The sequence below is a fragment of the Parus major genome, chromosome 10 (assembly GCF_001522545.3).
Source record: "Parus major isolate Abel chromosome 10, Parus_major1.1, whole genome shotgun sequence".
Lineage (NCBI taxonomy): Eukaryota > Metazoa > Chordata > Aves > Passeriformes > Paridae > Parus > Parus major.
The window spans coordinates 17,921,119-17,937,875 of NC_031779.1; the positions used below are offsets into that span (position 1 = coordinate 17,921,119).

The 16,757-nt window shown below is 45.9% G+C and overlaps 1 protein-coding gene across 1 annotated transcript; it reads left to right on the top strand.

Moving 5' to 3' along the window:
• Positions 1-2,752: 2,752 nt before the first annotated feature.
• Positions 2,753-16,754, top strand: SLC24A1 (solute carrier family 24 member 1). The gene is given in 10 exon segments (XM_033516906.1): positions 2,753-3,897; positions 4,509-4,513; positions 4,553-4,610; positions 5,100-5,208; positions 11,120-11,203; positions 12,829-12,929; positions 13,533-13,730; positions 14,093-14,182; positions 15,028-15,194; positions 15,808-16,754. Coding segments are annotated over 10 exon segments (1,983 nt in total). The 5' UTR covers positions 2,753-2,976; the 3' UTR covers positions 16,058-16,754.
• Positions 16,755-16,757: the final 3 nt, after the last annotated feature.

Here is a 16,757-nt window from a genome sequence, read left to right on the forward strand (position 1 = left end):
ACAGTTCGTTTTAAAATTATCAGAGATTCACAGAATAGTTTAGCTGGAAAAGCCCTCTAAGACCATGAAGTCCCACTATTCCCCCAGCCCTGCCAATGCCACCATAAGCCACATCCCCAGGTGCCACATCCACACAGCTTTTAAACCCCTCCAGGGATGGGGACACCACCACTGCCCTGGGCAGCCTGTTCCAATGCTGAACAAGCCTTTCAGTAGAGAAATTTTCCCTAGTATCCAACCTAAATCTCCCCATGTGCAACTTGAGGCCGTTCCCTCTCCTCCTGTCCCTGTTCCCTGGGAGCAGAGCCCGATCCCCCCGGCTGTCCCCTCCTGGCAGGGAGCTGTGCAGAGACAGAAATTCCCCCTGAGCCTCCTCTTCTCCAGGCTGAGCCCCTTTCCCAGCTCCCCCAGCCTCTCCTGGGCATCCAGCTCCTTCCCAGCTCCATTCCCTTCCCTGGACACACTCTAGCACTTTGATGTCCTTGGCATGAAGGATCCAAAATCAAAGAATAATTTTCTAATCCCCCTGTGATAAATCTAGATTAGATCATTAAAATATAGATTAGATTGATAAAATGATTAGATTTGATTGTTAAATCCTTGCCCAGAGATGTTATTTTTTCCCCTGTGGAGCTGCACCATATCAGTGTCCCAGAAACGTCACAGGCACCATCCCCAGGTACCTGCTCCCTCCCTCTGCCTCAGTGCTCTTGGCACAGGCCCTGGGGGATTTTTCCAAGAGTCAACGAGTTTTAAAACTCCCTTTGGCATTGCAAAGTAGACACATACTGTGGCAAAGACCAGCAGAGCTGCTTGTGTGGCATCTGGCCTGTCAGCCATGGGAGATGCCTCAAAATGCAGCTCCATGTATCGTATTTAAAAGTGTTTATAAATGTGATTTACCCCTCGCCAGTGCCGTGAGGCTGATCCGTGTCCATGGCTGGTGCTTCAGTCCAGGAGTTTGTGAAGGGGATAATCACCTGCACTCACAATGGGAAAAACCTGTGGTAGCAGACAAAGGCATTGGCTTCAGAGATAGACCCAAATCTATACAATACTATTTAATCTTCTTAGGGGCTGTGGGTATTAAACTGGATTGGGAATTCCTCCACTAACATGTCCTTCACACCTGACCCTCTCTTGTTTTAGGACTCTGCCAGCAGAGGAGACATCCTGAAAATGGGATAATTTTCACCTGCCTCTCTCTGCAACATCATCTCCCTCTGGCTGTTAAGTACCAAAGAATCTTCCAGCACTACACCCAACCCCTGGAACTCCCCCTTCTCGTGGACAGACCTTTGGAAGGTAGGCTGGGGAGGTTTGTTCGATTGCTTTGGATCTTGTGAGACAGGAGGTGAGAAAAGGAGTTTATCAGGAGTTAACCTAAACTTACAAGACTAGAGAAACAATTCCTCTGGTCAGGAACTGGGAAAGGCTGGAAAGCTCTTAGAACCGGTCTTAGCTTTGGGTGTCTTTCTCCTTGCAAAAAAAAAGTCTTTTAAGCAGTTAATTTTGGAGAGGAGAAGTAAAACCAGTGTTTAAATAGGAGTGTGTGCATAAGTGTGTTCTCTCTGTGCCATTCTTTTAACTCTGCTGTCTTTATTAGGGAGAGTTATTTTCTCATAACATGCAATTTGTTGTACCTCTTGTGCAGTTCTGCCATATGTATGTTTATTTTCTTTTTATGCATGAGAACCAAACCTTGTATCATCTATTTATCTAGGGACTCCCATGACCCTCTCTTACTGTTGCCTTAGTGATCCTCCCAACTATTTAAATTAACACTGCCTGTTTTGCAAGAAATTTAGTCTGATAACTTCCCTGGGTGTTATGCAAGAGGGTTAATGTGTGATAACTTGCATGAAGAGCTTATCTGAGAGTGGTTTAGAAAACTATGATTCACATCTGAAGAATAATTCACTGCTAGAGAATAATGTAACATGCCCACTCTGGGCAAAAAAATAATCCATGAAGAGTGTCATTCTAAGGTAAAACATTCAAACAGTGCTGAAGGGTGAATTCTGTCCAGCCCCAAATCCCTGTCCTTGTGCTGTCACAGCTGCAGGCACTGTCACTGTGGCATTTACCATTTCTCTTCCATTCTAAATGTTGTTCACATAATTATGCAAGATATGCTAATTACCCCTAATAAAAGGTATGATTAGAATTCCACTTTGCCAGTTCTGATTCCTACAGAAAGCCCTGAAAAGATGTAGTCATAGAAACAAATGGCTGCTCAGCACCCCCAGTTTTACTAGAACCATGTTTTCTTCACCCTCTGCTCAAACTGAAGGAAAAACCTTACCCTTCCTTGGATGGTTTCTTGGGGAGTGAAAGGCTGGAAAGCCACAGACCAGCATCACTGGGAACTCTAAACCAGTTTCCATCCTCCTGAGGTTATTTTGGTGAACAAGTTGGTTTAGGAGGGAGGTTTGACCATCTTGGTCTTGTCTTCAGAGCATAATTTCTAACAATTTAAAGTTGTTTCCTTGACAGGAGCCGTAACCACTCCTCCTGCACAACACTGACGCGCTTGATAAAATTACAGAATAACAACTGGACTCTGGTAAATGCAGTCCTTAACAGCTCCTGGATATGGGCATTGGGTGGAATCAGAATTCAGCTTGTATTGGACTGCCTCAGCCAACTCCTCTCTATGAAGCCAGACATTTGATTATTAATAAGCATAGCTTACAATAATATTAAAAAAATAGACTGTAACCTGGATCTATAGCTCTCTTTACTCATTTAAGTCCATTTCTTTTTATTGAAAAATAGACAAGCAGTCAGTGAAGTGTTGCTCCCCAAATGGGGGAAAGTTGCAGTACTTTGTTTTTCACAGCAGATTTTCTTTTGCAGGGTTCCCCATATTGTGCTGTGCAGTTCCAATCCTGATGCTCCAGATCATCAAACTGCTGACCAAGTGAAGTCTTCAGTGGCTTCTGGACACGGCTCTGGGTTTTGAAGCTTTAGGAAATGCATTTACCACGGAGGAGGCGGCTACGGAGGAACCGAATCCTGTTCTTGCTTGCCATAGTGTTGCTCCTCTCTTTCTACCAGCTCCAGTTCAGTCCTTCTGCCCTTCCAGCATCACACAGAGCCCCCCAACCCACAGACCCTGTCAGAGTGATCTCCAGGGACCTCCCCAGCAACAAGACTTCTTTAAGAGGCAATGCCACAGCACCCAAAATAAGGCACTGTATCTATGTGGATCCTGAGCCAGCTGTGCCCATCACCACGTCAGTGGCTACAACACCGCAGCAAGAAAATGCCAGTGAAAGCTCCCCAGGTGAAAAACCACCCTATGAATCCAAAGGAGAATATCCCCAGGACCTGTTCAGTGTGGAAGAACGCAGGCAAGGGTGGGTTGTACTTCACATCTTTGGCATGATGTATGTATTTGTGGCCTTGGCCATAGTATGTGATGAGTATTTTGTCCCTGCTTTGGGAGTGATCACTGAGAAGTTGCAGATCTCTGAAGATGTGGCTGGAGCCACCTTCATGGCAGCAGGTGGATCAGCACCAGAACTCTTCACGTCCCTCATAGGTGTCTTCATCTCACACAGCAATGTTGGCATCGGTACCATTGTGGGCTCAGCAGTGTTTAATATCCTCTTTGTCATTGGCACCTGTGCCCTCTTCTCAAGGCAGATACTCCACTTGACATGGTGGCCCTTATTTAGAGACATCTCATTCTACATTGTAGACTTACTGATGCTCATCCTGTTTTTCCTAGACAGTGTCATTGATTGGTGGGAAAGCCTCCTTTTACTGACTGCCTATGCCACATATGTGTTCACCATGAAACAGAACGTGTTCCTAGAGCAATGGGTGAAGCAGGAGCTGAAAAAGAAGCTAAATGCTGTGCAGGCAGCATCAGCAGAGCATATGCAGAAGGTTGGTGTCCTTAGAGTTCAGAGGGCAAGCTGGAAATAACTTTCTAGTGTAAACCACAAAGTAAAACTGCATCTCCTTCACAAAGCAGATATTCAAACCTCAGAATACAGGTACTGGTCAATGATTAGTGTTTTAAAATGGGGGAAATGCAAACTAGAGAGAGTCTAAGAAATCAGAGAACATCACTAAAAGGGAGTTCTACCTGTGCAATTACTAAATGTCTCTTAGCTGCTTTCAAAGATGTGTGTGGGATTTTGCTTGGTTGTTGTAAAGAAGTTCCAGAAAGAACACTTGCAGGAACACATTCTTGGTCTGAGAATAAGATTAGGCAATTCTAGTAAACAGGGGGGAAAAGGCCTCTGTCCCAGCCTCTTGCAACTGAGAGATGTTGGAGGAAATTCTGTCTGCAGCTACAGGAATCAGTTGTGAGTCTGCCCCCAGGTGCCTGCATCCTCACTGGGAGGCTGAAGGTTTTTCTTGTTTTTCTCAGAAGCCAATGGTTTTAAAGAGGTTCATGGCTGTGGCTCTTTCAGTAGCATCCACAGACCTTTGTGTCACTGTGCCACTTCCCCAGAAGCAGCAGCCTGAAGGATCATTAGATCCTGAGGCAGCAGAGGTGATTGGTCACTTCTGTTCTTCGTTGCTTGCCGACAAGCACTGGGGCAGTTGTAGATGATGGAACAATGAAGCCACCAGATGTGAGGAAGCTGTAGGTAGGTCTGAGCAAATTTACAGGGATCTGAAGTCATGGTATTTTGAATCTCTCCCCATGTCAGGTAAACATAAAGGTGTCATCTCCTGTGCCAAGAAACCTGGGCCAAAGTCTGTATCACATCAGGCACAATGGCCACAGTTTGCTTAAGAGGACACCTGGCTGAGTCCTGTCCTTAAAGGAGTTTTTATAAAATTTAAGAAACAGCTCAGGCTTCCCAGGTGGATTTAACTAGATGAGTGCTACTCATTCTCTGCTATAGAACAGGCATATAGAAATTCAGAAAGTGACTCTTCTTACCTGGTTTTGTGACCAAATTTCTTCCTGGGCTCTCACAGCAGAGGCTGGTGGGGTCTGTCCTTTCCCATAGCAAACACTGAACAGCTGATTCCTCTGCTGCTGTTGAATTGCTGCCCTGTGGCCTGGAGAGGCCTTGCCTGATGTAGAGGACAAAGAAGCTGGAACTGACTGGCTTTGTACCTTCCTACAGCCTGGAGCAGCCCTGCAGCGGGGCAGCAGCTCGGCCTCCCTGCACAACTCCCAGATGCGCAGCACCATCGTCCAGCTCATGATCCACACCCTGGACCCCCTAGCAGAAGGTGAGTGCATGCTCCACACCAGAGGGCCTTGTGTTCACAGCCCTGAGTGGTTTCACTAGGAATACAATCAGTATTTTGGGGTCAGCAACTCATCTGTGTGGTGCAGCTGAGTATCACAGATGGTTTCAGGTGAGGGGAGCTCTGTGACAGTGGGATGTGCCCCTTCTGATCGTGTAGCTGGCAAGGACAAGCACATCATGTTTTGGTCCTGCCATATCTACTTTTCCTGTGCCAAGCTGGTTACTGCTGTGGTGGCAGCTGCTGCTGCTGGAGTTCCCTGGAAGTGGTGACATCCCAATCTCTGCTGTGTCTCTGACTGCAGGGACAGCAAATGTGAGTTACCAGGTTCCTCCATTCCATAGCACATCCCGTCTTCCTCTTAGCTCAGACCTCATCCCAGCCCTGAAACAGCAGCACAAAAAGAGTTAAAAACCCTTGAAGAATTATCTTTTTGACAGTGGTTAAAAGCCCAGCTGAGATTCTAATCATGATGGTGAGGCTAATTCTCTGTAATTCAGGCTGACACCTCTAAAAGCCAACCTGCAACATGGTATCATCACTGCTATGGCAAAGTGTGCCCACAGCCCTGTGCAGGCAATGGGCCTCTCCAGGTCCAGGGGAGGACCAGCTCAGGTCCAAGACCTCTTTTAAACTGCCCAGGGTGCAGAGAAGCCTCATGTCTTGACAGACCAGGGTCTTTGTACACAGCCTTTTAACATGTTTCTTTATATTAACTTTAATCCAGTCACACTGTGGAGGTTCATTTTCGGAGAAATAGTGAAGAACATTAAGAAAAGATGTTTTTAAGATTTTCCTTCCTAGCTCAGCTCATGCCCCACCCATCCAGTGCCCTACTTGTTCTAAGGAGATTATCTGCTGCCCATTGAAAGAGAGACTGAAGCTAAGCAGATCAACACCTCTCGTGTCCCTCACAGAGGTTACAAAGAGGACTCTCCAGATCAGAATCCCAGCTGCACAAACTGATGGAGGGAACAAAGGAGGTTGGAGGAGGATGGCAGGGCAGATCAGTGTCTGCTTTGACAGATTCCAGTGAAAGCACCCAATGTGTTATGAACAGTAGCCTTAACAAGAGCCAGACTCATCAGGGTTTGCTCCTTGCCGCCTGTGCCTCCAAAAGGTTGTATCAACAGCACCAGGATAGACCCAAAACCTTCCAAGAGGATGTGCCATTGCCTTGAGCATCAGAAAGTGCCAGAATTGAAGGGCTGCTGCCACTGAGAGACCTCCCAACACCTTCTCACCCTTCCCACACCTCTAAACATCTCTGTACAGTATCTGCCCACCCCAGGTCAGCACAATCTTGGCTTTCTGGTCCAGGCTGGTTCCCTGGTGAAACTCTGGGACCCCTCAGCAGGAGAGTTGTGGGGGGCTGAGGTTGGCAGCCCAGGCCAAGGAGAGCCCCAGCCAGTTCAGCCCAGAATAGGCTGCTGGGAGCTTTCCATGCAGTTGCAAGTCCTTGCTGAAGAGGCTGCTGTTCCCAGGCCTTGTGAATATGGAAAATACAGGACTGGGGGATCAGTCTGGATCTTCTCTCAAAGAGAACTTCCCACTCATTACATAGAATCATGGACTCATTTAGGTTGAAAAAGACCTTTAAGATCATCAAGTCTGACTGTTCCCCCATCACTGCCAAGGCCACGTGTCCCCAGGTGCCCCATCTACAGATTCTTTAAATCCCTCTGGGGATAGTGACTCTCTGTGCCAGGGCTTGAGGACCCTTTGGGTGCAGAAATCATTCCTGATACCCAACCTAAGCCTCTGCCGGCGGCCCGGCAGGGTGCGAGTTCTGCGTGTGTGCGGCAGCCACTAGATGGGAGTGTGACCGTGTGTATCTGGGTCTGAAACCGCAGGCACCGTGCAGGCACCGTGCAGGCACGGGCTGCAACAGCCTCTCCCGAAGGTTTTTATTTCCTAGACCCTTTACTTGGGTCTAGGAAATAAAATGTCACTGAATTAATGGCAAAACCTCTGCCTCAGATATGTTACTGCTCCATTCAAGGCTGTGAGAAAAGAAACACCGCCTTATAAAATATAACAATAAATTATTGATATTACAACCGGTTAAAAAAATCAAAGAGCCCAGGTGCCAAATCCTGTGTGCCTTGTAGGAGATACTCCTTAATGTGATAAATTCCTACCTGAAGAAAAGAGAGTCTGGAGAAAAGGAATTTATGCATAAACTGAGAAACCTAAGTGGCTCAAGGAGCTTGGCCAAAGAGATGGAATGACATCCCAAGGAAGGATCTGGAAGAGGAGCTGAAGCTGCCAAGGCATATGAGGACTTGTGTTCTGATGTGTTAATAGTTCCTAGTCCTGTATTAACAGCCCTGCAGCCCTGTGTGACACTTGGGACAGCTGTGCCTGCTTCCCATGGATCACCAACACCATCCTTCCCTTTGCAGCGTGTCCAGCACTGTCTGTACCAGGCACATTTCTGTAATTAGACTGACACATAAAAGATGATCCCAAAGCAATTTATCTTTCCCCAAGGGCCCTTGTTCCTTCTTGCCAAGGCCTGTAGCATCAGCACTTGCAGCCTGTAGCATTGAACACTTGACAGAAGGAAAAGGCTGCCAACAGTTGCTCAGCAGATCCTCACTGAACCTGCTGCAATCAGGATTCCGTAGGATTTCTTCTTTCGGCTGCCCTCACTTTTTAATGGGGCAGCACATAAATGGTTTCAGGGCAGCAAGGTCCAAAACATAGAGAAGCTGCCAGCACTGGCTCTCCAAACCCAGATTTCAGGGGCAGAGGTCTTGGAAATGCAAAAGTGTGAAACACAGATCTGCAACAGCCCTTGTGTGAAACAAAATTTCTCTTTTGAAGAGTGCATTAAATTCAGAATGTGAGATTTTTTCTTTTTGTATTAGGAAAGTATCATTACTTAAGTCTTTGTCTCAGGGAGACTACTTGTTTACGTTAAAAGTTCTAATATTTATATGGCATCCTGAATTATATTTTTGATAGAACTTTTTACCTTCAATGTGCCTTTTTTTTTAAAATTAGGAATTTCTAGCAAGTTTGTTCTTTTGTCCTTTTCCCCACTTCTTGTGAAAGTGAGTAGAAGAAGAGCATGAGATCTTTTCCAGATCATCCCATTAGACACCAGAGGGAACTGTTGGGGAATTAAAGGGAGGGAGGATTTTGGAAATGCTGAGGAAGTCTGTCATTTCTGAACCTCCAGCCTTACCACCAGACTCTTTAAACTCTAGTCAGACAGGGAACAAAGCAGAAACCTACTTTTTTTTTTTGAATGAAGCAAAAGGCTCCAGCAGAGAGGTTGTCAGAGCTGCCTGCCCTCACTATGCCCCAGTTAACAAAGTAATGATTTTGGAAATTAGACCAGAGCAGTGGGCACTATTGCAGGCTGGAAAGGGCTGAAGCCTCTCCTTGCTTCATTAGCATTCCATCATTTGGTTTAAGAGAATCAAGATACAGAGGGCAAAAGGAATCACAAGACTTTTTTTGTACTTCTACTTTTATACATCAGAATCTCCAAATCCTTCAGGTTCATGCCAAATTGTAAAGAAAAAAAATCCTCCCTGCTGATTGTGTTGTCATTCCTGTTAGATTGAATATTAGAGCCAAAGAGTGAATTAAATGTAAGAGCCAAATTCAAGGTAGAAGCTCAGCTGCCACCTGAAGTCCATCCTGGATGCTGCCAATTCATAGGACAAGAATTCTCCTGGAGAGCCTCTCAGGGCCACTGGACACAGACATGTCCTGTGTGACAGGTTCTCAGCCCTGGGGACGGAGCTGCCAGCAGTGAATGCCCCAGGAGACTGAGGGACACTGCCCTGCACAGCTGATCCAGCACAGCCTGGGCTGAGCCCATGAACATCCTTCCCTCCCTGTGCTGACCTGCAGGTCTGGCCAGCTTAGAGCCAGCTCTGCCTCCGATCTCAGCCCCTCCTGCAGGAATTGTGTGCCAGAGGAATTACCACCCTTTTAAACGAGGCTGATCTCATGAGAGCTGGACAGTGGCCTGGGCCTAATCTGTTTATCCTGACAGAGATGCTCCTGGGCTCCACTCAGCGCTCCCAGCCTGCGGCCTGGCAGGGCAGCGAGCCAGGAGCTTGAATTTCCATAATCTCAGGCTGAGCCTGACCGCCCTGACCCTGCTGACAGCAGCTTTTGCAGCAGCTTCAGGGAAAAGCCAAACAGAAGGATGCACTGCCCAGTGCTTAGAGGAGACTGGGAGCAAAAGGTCACCCCTGCATTGAAGGATGTGGTTGTGCACGAGCACAGGGGGAAGGAAGCCAACAGTTCACATCCCTCCAGTGAACTGCAGTATTGACAAGGAGCATGGAAGAATCAGGCTCGTCAGTCCAGTCAGCTTTTCAAAGGAGAAGAAATTATCATTTAGATTAGAAATTCTTACCTGTGAGAGTGGTGAGGCCCTGGCACAGGGTGCCCAGAGAAGCTGTGACTGCCCCTGGATCCCTGGAAGTGTGCAAGACCAGGTTGGACAGGGCTTGGAGCAGCCTGAGATAGTGGAAGGTGTCCCTGCCCATAGCAGGGGTGGAATGGGATGGGATTAAAGTCCCTTCCAACCCAAACCATTCTGGTACTCCATGATCATTTCATCTCAGTCCAACCATTCCAGTTCTCAGTGGAAATTCCAGCTGGTGAAAGATGTTTCTATCAAACAGTAGCTGGAATCTCACTGGAGCAGGACTCGTCCCCTGAAGTCTTAATGTCTGAGCTGGGTCCAGTTATTGGACATACAGCAGAATTTACTGGTTTTCACAAGGTCCAGCTCAGAAGAACAGTTCTGCCCACATGGCTGGACCTGCTATTTCTATTATCTCAATGTCACTGTGATTAATAAAGTGGCAGGGCCCTGCCCTTGAGGCATATGACAACAGCACCTTCTGGGTGCGTAGGCAACAACACAGTAGATTAAATCAATGTGATAAAACTTTCAGAGGAAATTAATTTACAGCCCTGCACACAAGCCAAACACAGCATTGGCCAATTCCTTGTGGCTACTGCCCATGTGCAGACCCAGTGACCCTCAGCATTCGGTGTGCAACTCAACAGAGGACATAGATTAGCACAAAATGGAGCTTTTCTTTGAACTCATCCTTGGTCACTTTCACTGAGAGTCAGCAGTAAGACATTTGAACAAAAAACAACTACAGAGATGCACAGTTTCACAGTTCGCTGTAAACCAGTAAAAATGCAGCTCAGCTGAATAAAGCAGAGCTTGGTTTACAGTGGAAGAAGCCCTCAGCAGCCCCAGAAATAGAGCACCAGACCTGTGCTGGTGAAGATCATCTCTCAGACAGCCTGGATCATGCTGAACTTGGATACCAAGAATTTAGATCAGCTCCAGCAGGAGACACTTGTGTATACTTAGAAAAAGCAATCATTTTCCAGGGAACTGGAACATAAAAAGTGTTTATTTTCCATTCTCATCAGGTCCCTGTAAGCAGCACCCTAAAGCCTCTTCAACAGTCACATGGCAGGAGGAAGATGTCATTTTTAGTTTGCTCATAATCTAGCCTAGAAAAAAAAAAAAAATCAATAGTCCCTTGGGAACAAGATTATATTGCACCAAAACTCCCCCTCTGTTCTTTTTGCATTTTTTTCCTATCAAGTACAGATATCATCTGTATTACTGACCTGGAAAGGATTTCTCATTCCTCTAGATTCTCTTTAAATGGTTCCATGTCAAATTGCTGCTGTAATTTCTGTAGCACTAAGCAGTTAAATACAACAGCTATGACCAAAATCTGGGGGGGTCACAGCCAGAACATCCCCTGGGCAGTGCTGGCTGCAGCAGCTGCAGGAGGAAGGGGGCAAGAGCACGTGTGTGGTGGGGGAGGCAGGTCCAGGGGGGCTTTGCAGTGACAGCCCCTGATGATGGTGTCCTTCTCACCCACAGCAAAATTTAAAGACAGGGTTGACATCCTGAGCAACATGGCCAAGGCCAAGGCTGAGACCCTGGAAGGACAAGGTTCCCAGGCAGGTGAGTGCAGGAAGAGCCAGCACTGTTTGCCTTGTTTTGCACTGCAAGCCCTCACCTTCCCAGCTGGCAAAGAAACCCTGGGGTCTAACAGAGATTTTGTGCTGTTGCTGGGCACAGATGGCTGCTGTAACAATGCAGCAGCAATCAATCGATGCAGGCGGGCAGGAGCAGCCATCCCCAGGGGAGCTGTTAGTGAGGCAGGGCAGGGAGAGTACAAGGAGGGACTGAAATGGCCATGGAACAGGGCAGGAGGGAAATCGGGGCACTGCAAACTGCACTTGGCTGTTGCTGGTCTTTGGTACACCCTACAAATGAGGTGTTTGTTAAAACAAAGTACCTTCACAGACTTGCAGAAGGTTCCTCCAGAGGGAATAATCTACACTGTGTCTATATCAAATCCAAGGATCTGTGCACTTTTCCTTTAATAGAATCACAGAATATAATGGTTTGGGTTGGAAGGAACCTTAGAGACCATCCCTTTCCACCCCCTGCCATGGACAGGGACACCTTCCCCTATCCCAGGCTGCTCCAAGCCTTGTCCAACCTGGCCTTGGACACTTCCAGGGATGGACCAGCCACAGCTTCTCTGAGCACCCTGTGCTGGGACCTCTTCACCCTCACAGGGAAAAATTTCTAATTAACATTTAACCCAGATCTGGCCTCTATCAGTTTAATATTTTTGGGGTTTTCTCTGTCACCCCTGACACAAAGCCAGAGCTGACCTGTGCTACAACACAGATTTGTGCTGCCAGAAAGGCTGGAGCTTTTGAACACCAAGAAACTTCTGTGTGGAAGATCCCAGCTCCACACGACACAGGAACCTGAGCACCTCCCAACACTGAGCCTCACAGAGGTGAATGAGCCCAAACTTGAGAAAAACACTGTGTAAAACCCAAGTAAATTCTTGGTGCTATGAACACTACACTGACTTCACTCCCTCATCCCTGCTCTGTGTTATCCATATTTCTGTTCTGTTCCCACAGAGGTTTCCGTGTTCCTCTTGGCTATGCAGGTTAATGCAGGAACAGCAGGACACTGCAGTTATTTCCTTGTATGTGTCAGCACTTTCCTATTTGCTTTTGAATACCCACCAAATGGTCAGGGATTAAAGTCTGGCAGCACATCCTGGTCATTTCTCAGAAGCCTTGAAGAGTATCAGGTCCCTGGAGAACGCCCTGCTCTATGGAGGGAGTGGGGAGCTGGGGGGAAACCTGAGAAGCAAAGCTTTACATCCTTTCTGGGTTATAAGGATGGTTTTAATACAACCTTCAGAATCTAAAAAGAGACCCAAGAAATGCTCATCAGCTGTAGATGAGGTAATTAGCATTTCCCTATTACACATGTGCCCCTTACGGCAGTTCTGCATGGAAGGTGAGAGGAGCACCAAGGTCCCATTCTACTCCAGGTAGGCCAAATTCAGCCCAGATTTACCAAACACAATCACCAGCAGCCAGGGAGGACACACAACAAACCTAAGCAATCTGAGGGGGTTTAACCTGAAATGCCAGCATTGTGGTAGGGAGTTCAGAGCTCCTGCTGGTGACAGGGAAGGTGATGCCCTGGTATCACTTCTGCTGCTCATCCAGGATGACTGAAACCAGCATTTCTTCTTATTGCTTTTGCAGAAGAGGAAAAGAAAACAGCAAGCACCGTCCAGGTAACTCCTGGCAGTGACTCTGAGCCCAGCAAAGACACAGAGGAGGCAGATGTGCCACAGGATGGACAGGTATCAACATCAGGAACACAGGCACTACGTGCCATCCAGGCTGATGTTCATGTGTACTTTCCTTCTCCCTGCTCCAGAGCTGTTGGGACAGGACCCAACCTACGTCACTGGCATCTGTACATAGGTTCTGTGTGTAGTGGTTTAAAATGCTGGCTGAAATACAAACACAAATTTGGTCCAGATTATGACACCAAGTTACTGGATAGTATTGTCCCCTCAAATGACTCTTTTGAGGTATCGCCTCAGGGGAAGGGGAAGTGAGAGCACCTGACTGTCCTGTGCTCACCAGCAGACTCTTCTGTTTTGCTCCCCAAATCCCTTTTGGGTGACATTATTTAGCAGTTCCAATGAAAAAAAGGTTTTTTAAGGACATAAAATAATTAATTTGTGTCTAAAAGGTGTTTCTAGTTAATGGATACCCATTAGTTAACAATACACAGGTGCTGGGGTGGGCTGTGCCTGGGTCCTGTCCCACAAGAGCTGTGGCTGCCTTCAGCAGGTTACAAATGTGAGCTCTGCTCAGGTGAGGCCACAGTGAGTAACTGCAGCTGCCTGTTAGTGTGAAAATATATTGGCTTTTTGATTTTTTATCCTGAGGTACAGCCCCCATCAAGCAGTGACACCTCAGACGACAGCAGCTCTGAGAGCCAGGACAGCGATGGTGACAGCACAGAGGGTGATGAAAACAAGGAGCCCTTATCTCTGGAATGGCCAGAATCAAGGACAAAACAAGCAATTTACCTTTTCCTCTTTCCCATTGTCTTTCCTCTCTGGAGCACTCTGCCTGACGTCAGAAACCCAGTAAGAATCTATCTTCCTGCTACTGGAGTCATTAACTGAGCTATAGATTTCCTCTGGGCAAGAGTCCCTGGGTCCATTTTTCCATGTCTGGAGTCTTTGCATAGTTGAAGGGCTGTTACTGCTGCAGGGAGTGGGACAGGAGCCCCAGCTGCAGTGTAATGTCATTGCAGAGACTTAATTTAATAAACCACAAATTCTAGCAACTACAGGTCACCTAATCAAGCTGAAAAACAGCAAACAAAGACCAGGTTCCAAGTTAAAGCAATCAATTGCAGTGAAGTGTTTCAGGTGAATAGTTTTCAATGGGGACTATTAATTTACCTGAAACTTCTCTTTTTTCTTTTCAAACTCAATTTCAACAGGAGTCAAAAAAATTCTTTGTCATCACATTTTTTGGATCCATCCTCTGGATTGCTGCATTCTCTTATCTCATGGTGTGGTGGGCTCACCAGGTGAGAGGTTTTGTTCTCTCTGCAAATCCCCTTTTCAGAACAAGCAGATGGAGAGAGGGGACAGTGTTACTGTGGCATTTTATCTGATGAATTACAGCTGCAGTCATCCATCACAACAGTAGAAACTTTGTTTTGTTAGAACCCAAAAGGGAATTTTTGATTTCCTTTTTTTTTCATTTGACAAAGATTCATTCATTTCTGAAAGCTTCCAAGGGAGTTTGTGCATCAGTGAAAGGAAAAGCACCATCAAGATTTATCTTAATTCTGACTTTTCATTGATGAATGTTTCTGTGCAGAATAATTATCCATTACCTAATTAAAATTCTAGGAAAATATAGGTTTTGATTCTGGAAGCTGCTAAATGATCTTCACTCCCCCATGTTAACGTTCACCTGGTATTCTGGGAAATAATACTTCCATCTTGCAGGATCAGCCCCCCCATCTGTATTAAGTGATATATTGCACATGCACAGTAGATCTGATCATGCCATAAATCCAAGGACTGTCATTTCCAAAGGCCCTTAGATCTTGCACAGCTGATGTTAAATTTCCAAAGGTAGACAACATCCAGAAGAGGAGGACTGAGGACAGGAAAATTGTGCTGTAGCTGACTTGACCTTGGCTCAGTGCTGGCCTCACTGTGCTCAGATTTCCTACACTACAGAGAAAATCCAGAATCAACACAGTAAAATGAAATTTTATAATTCTATAAAGCAGGAAAATTCTGCCACTTTTATGGACTTGGAATATTTTAACTCAAATATAGCACAAACCCTAACACTGCACAGAGCAATTATACTCCATGTTCCACTGCTAACAGCCCTACCCAACGTTGTGTTGATTAGGTTGGTGAAACAATTGGGATATCAGAGGAAATTATGGGGTTAACCATACTGGCAGCAGGCACATCCATCCCTGACCTCATCACCAGTGTCATCGTGGCCCGGAAGGGCTTAGGGGACATGGCTGTGTCCAGTTCTGTGGGCAGCAACATCTTTGACATCACTGTTGGGTGAGTACCAAGCTCCATGCTAAGAGGAACATTTCTTCTGAAACAGTTACCTGGTTTGAAACCAAAACCACCTCAGTTAATTTAACTTTAGCTGTAGTTAAGTGAAGCTGAGCAACCAGTTCCTTTTGAAGAAGCCCAACCCAAACCCAGCCAGGAAAGAAACACTTATAATGCAGCCCACTACCTTCACCCAATTCTGAATCAACACAAAATTACCAGTTTTTCAAAATGCAAGAGACCTTTGGCTCATGTCCAAGCTCTACAGGCAGGAATGTTATCTGGTCACTCAGAGACATTCAGCTCCTGGCAAAGGTCAGTATCAGTGCCTGCATCTCCCATCCTAAACCATCAGGACATTTCTTTGTTATAGCACACCAAGGCACTTAGGTATTATTTTCAAACCATTTTAGTCTTGGATTGCATTGATAGTGCAAGCATTATCCAAATGCAGTTTTGACAGGAACAACATCCAGTTTAGATTTATGCTGAGCTATATTGAATACAATCATGTATTTTTTTTTCCCTGTAGCAGTTTGGAAAAATTGCTTAGTTATGGTAGAGAAAATGAACTGCCTTAAAACATTTATTTCAATTACTTTTCCTTTCCTTGCAGCCTGCCAGTTCCCTGGTTCCTTTTTTCTATCTTCAATGGCCTCAGTCCTGTGGCAGTCAGCAGCAATGGTTTGTTTTGTGCAATTGTTCTCCTCTTCCTCATGCTTCTGTTTGTGATTCTCTCTATTGCTGTCTGTAAATGGAAAATGAACAAACTACTGGGGCTCACCATGTTTGCTCTTTACTTTGTGTTTCTGATCATCAGTGTGATGTTAGAGGACAAGATAATATCCTGCCCAGTATCTGTGTGACATATGGACACTTCAAGATGTGTGTGAGGATCCAGCAACATCAGAAGGGGTTGAGGTAGCAGTTGTTCTACTGAAAAAAAGCAACCAGAATTGTAACAATCTTACTGAAAATAAGGTATCTTTAACATGCTAAAATATAAATCAATCTTAAGTGGTGTGTCAGCCTCTACTATTTTTCTTTAGGATCAGAACAGATACTGAAATGACCAATAATTAAATAAAACACATTTAGGCACTTGTGGAAAGGCTGATACAATTTAGATGCATCAAATTTTCACTATGGCTGATCCCCTCAAGGTAGAGGAGCTGATTTTCACACAGAATATTTATTTATTATAGGAAATTTTCAGGACCACACTCTAAACTACTCAGTGAACTGCTCAAACTCCCTGAAATCAATGAATTTTATTTCAGTGGGAAGAGAATCAGACTGATGTGGCTGGGCCTTTATGGAACTACTCTGTTTAAAATCCCTGTGTGGACACACAGGCTGCAGCTCAAACTGCACTGAGCTCCTTTCAGATCTGTACCTGATCTTGCAATGCAGTGCCTAAAACTCCTGTAAAGTGCCACCAGTACCAGTGTGATGGCACCTGGGTTTACCTCTTGCTGCAACAAGACTCAGGGGTTAGAACACCACATTACCTCTAATCAAGACTAAAGCAATCAAATACAACAAGGAGTTGAATGCTGGGGGCTT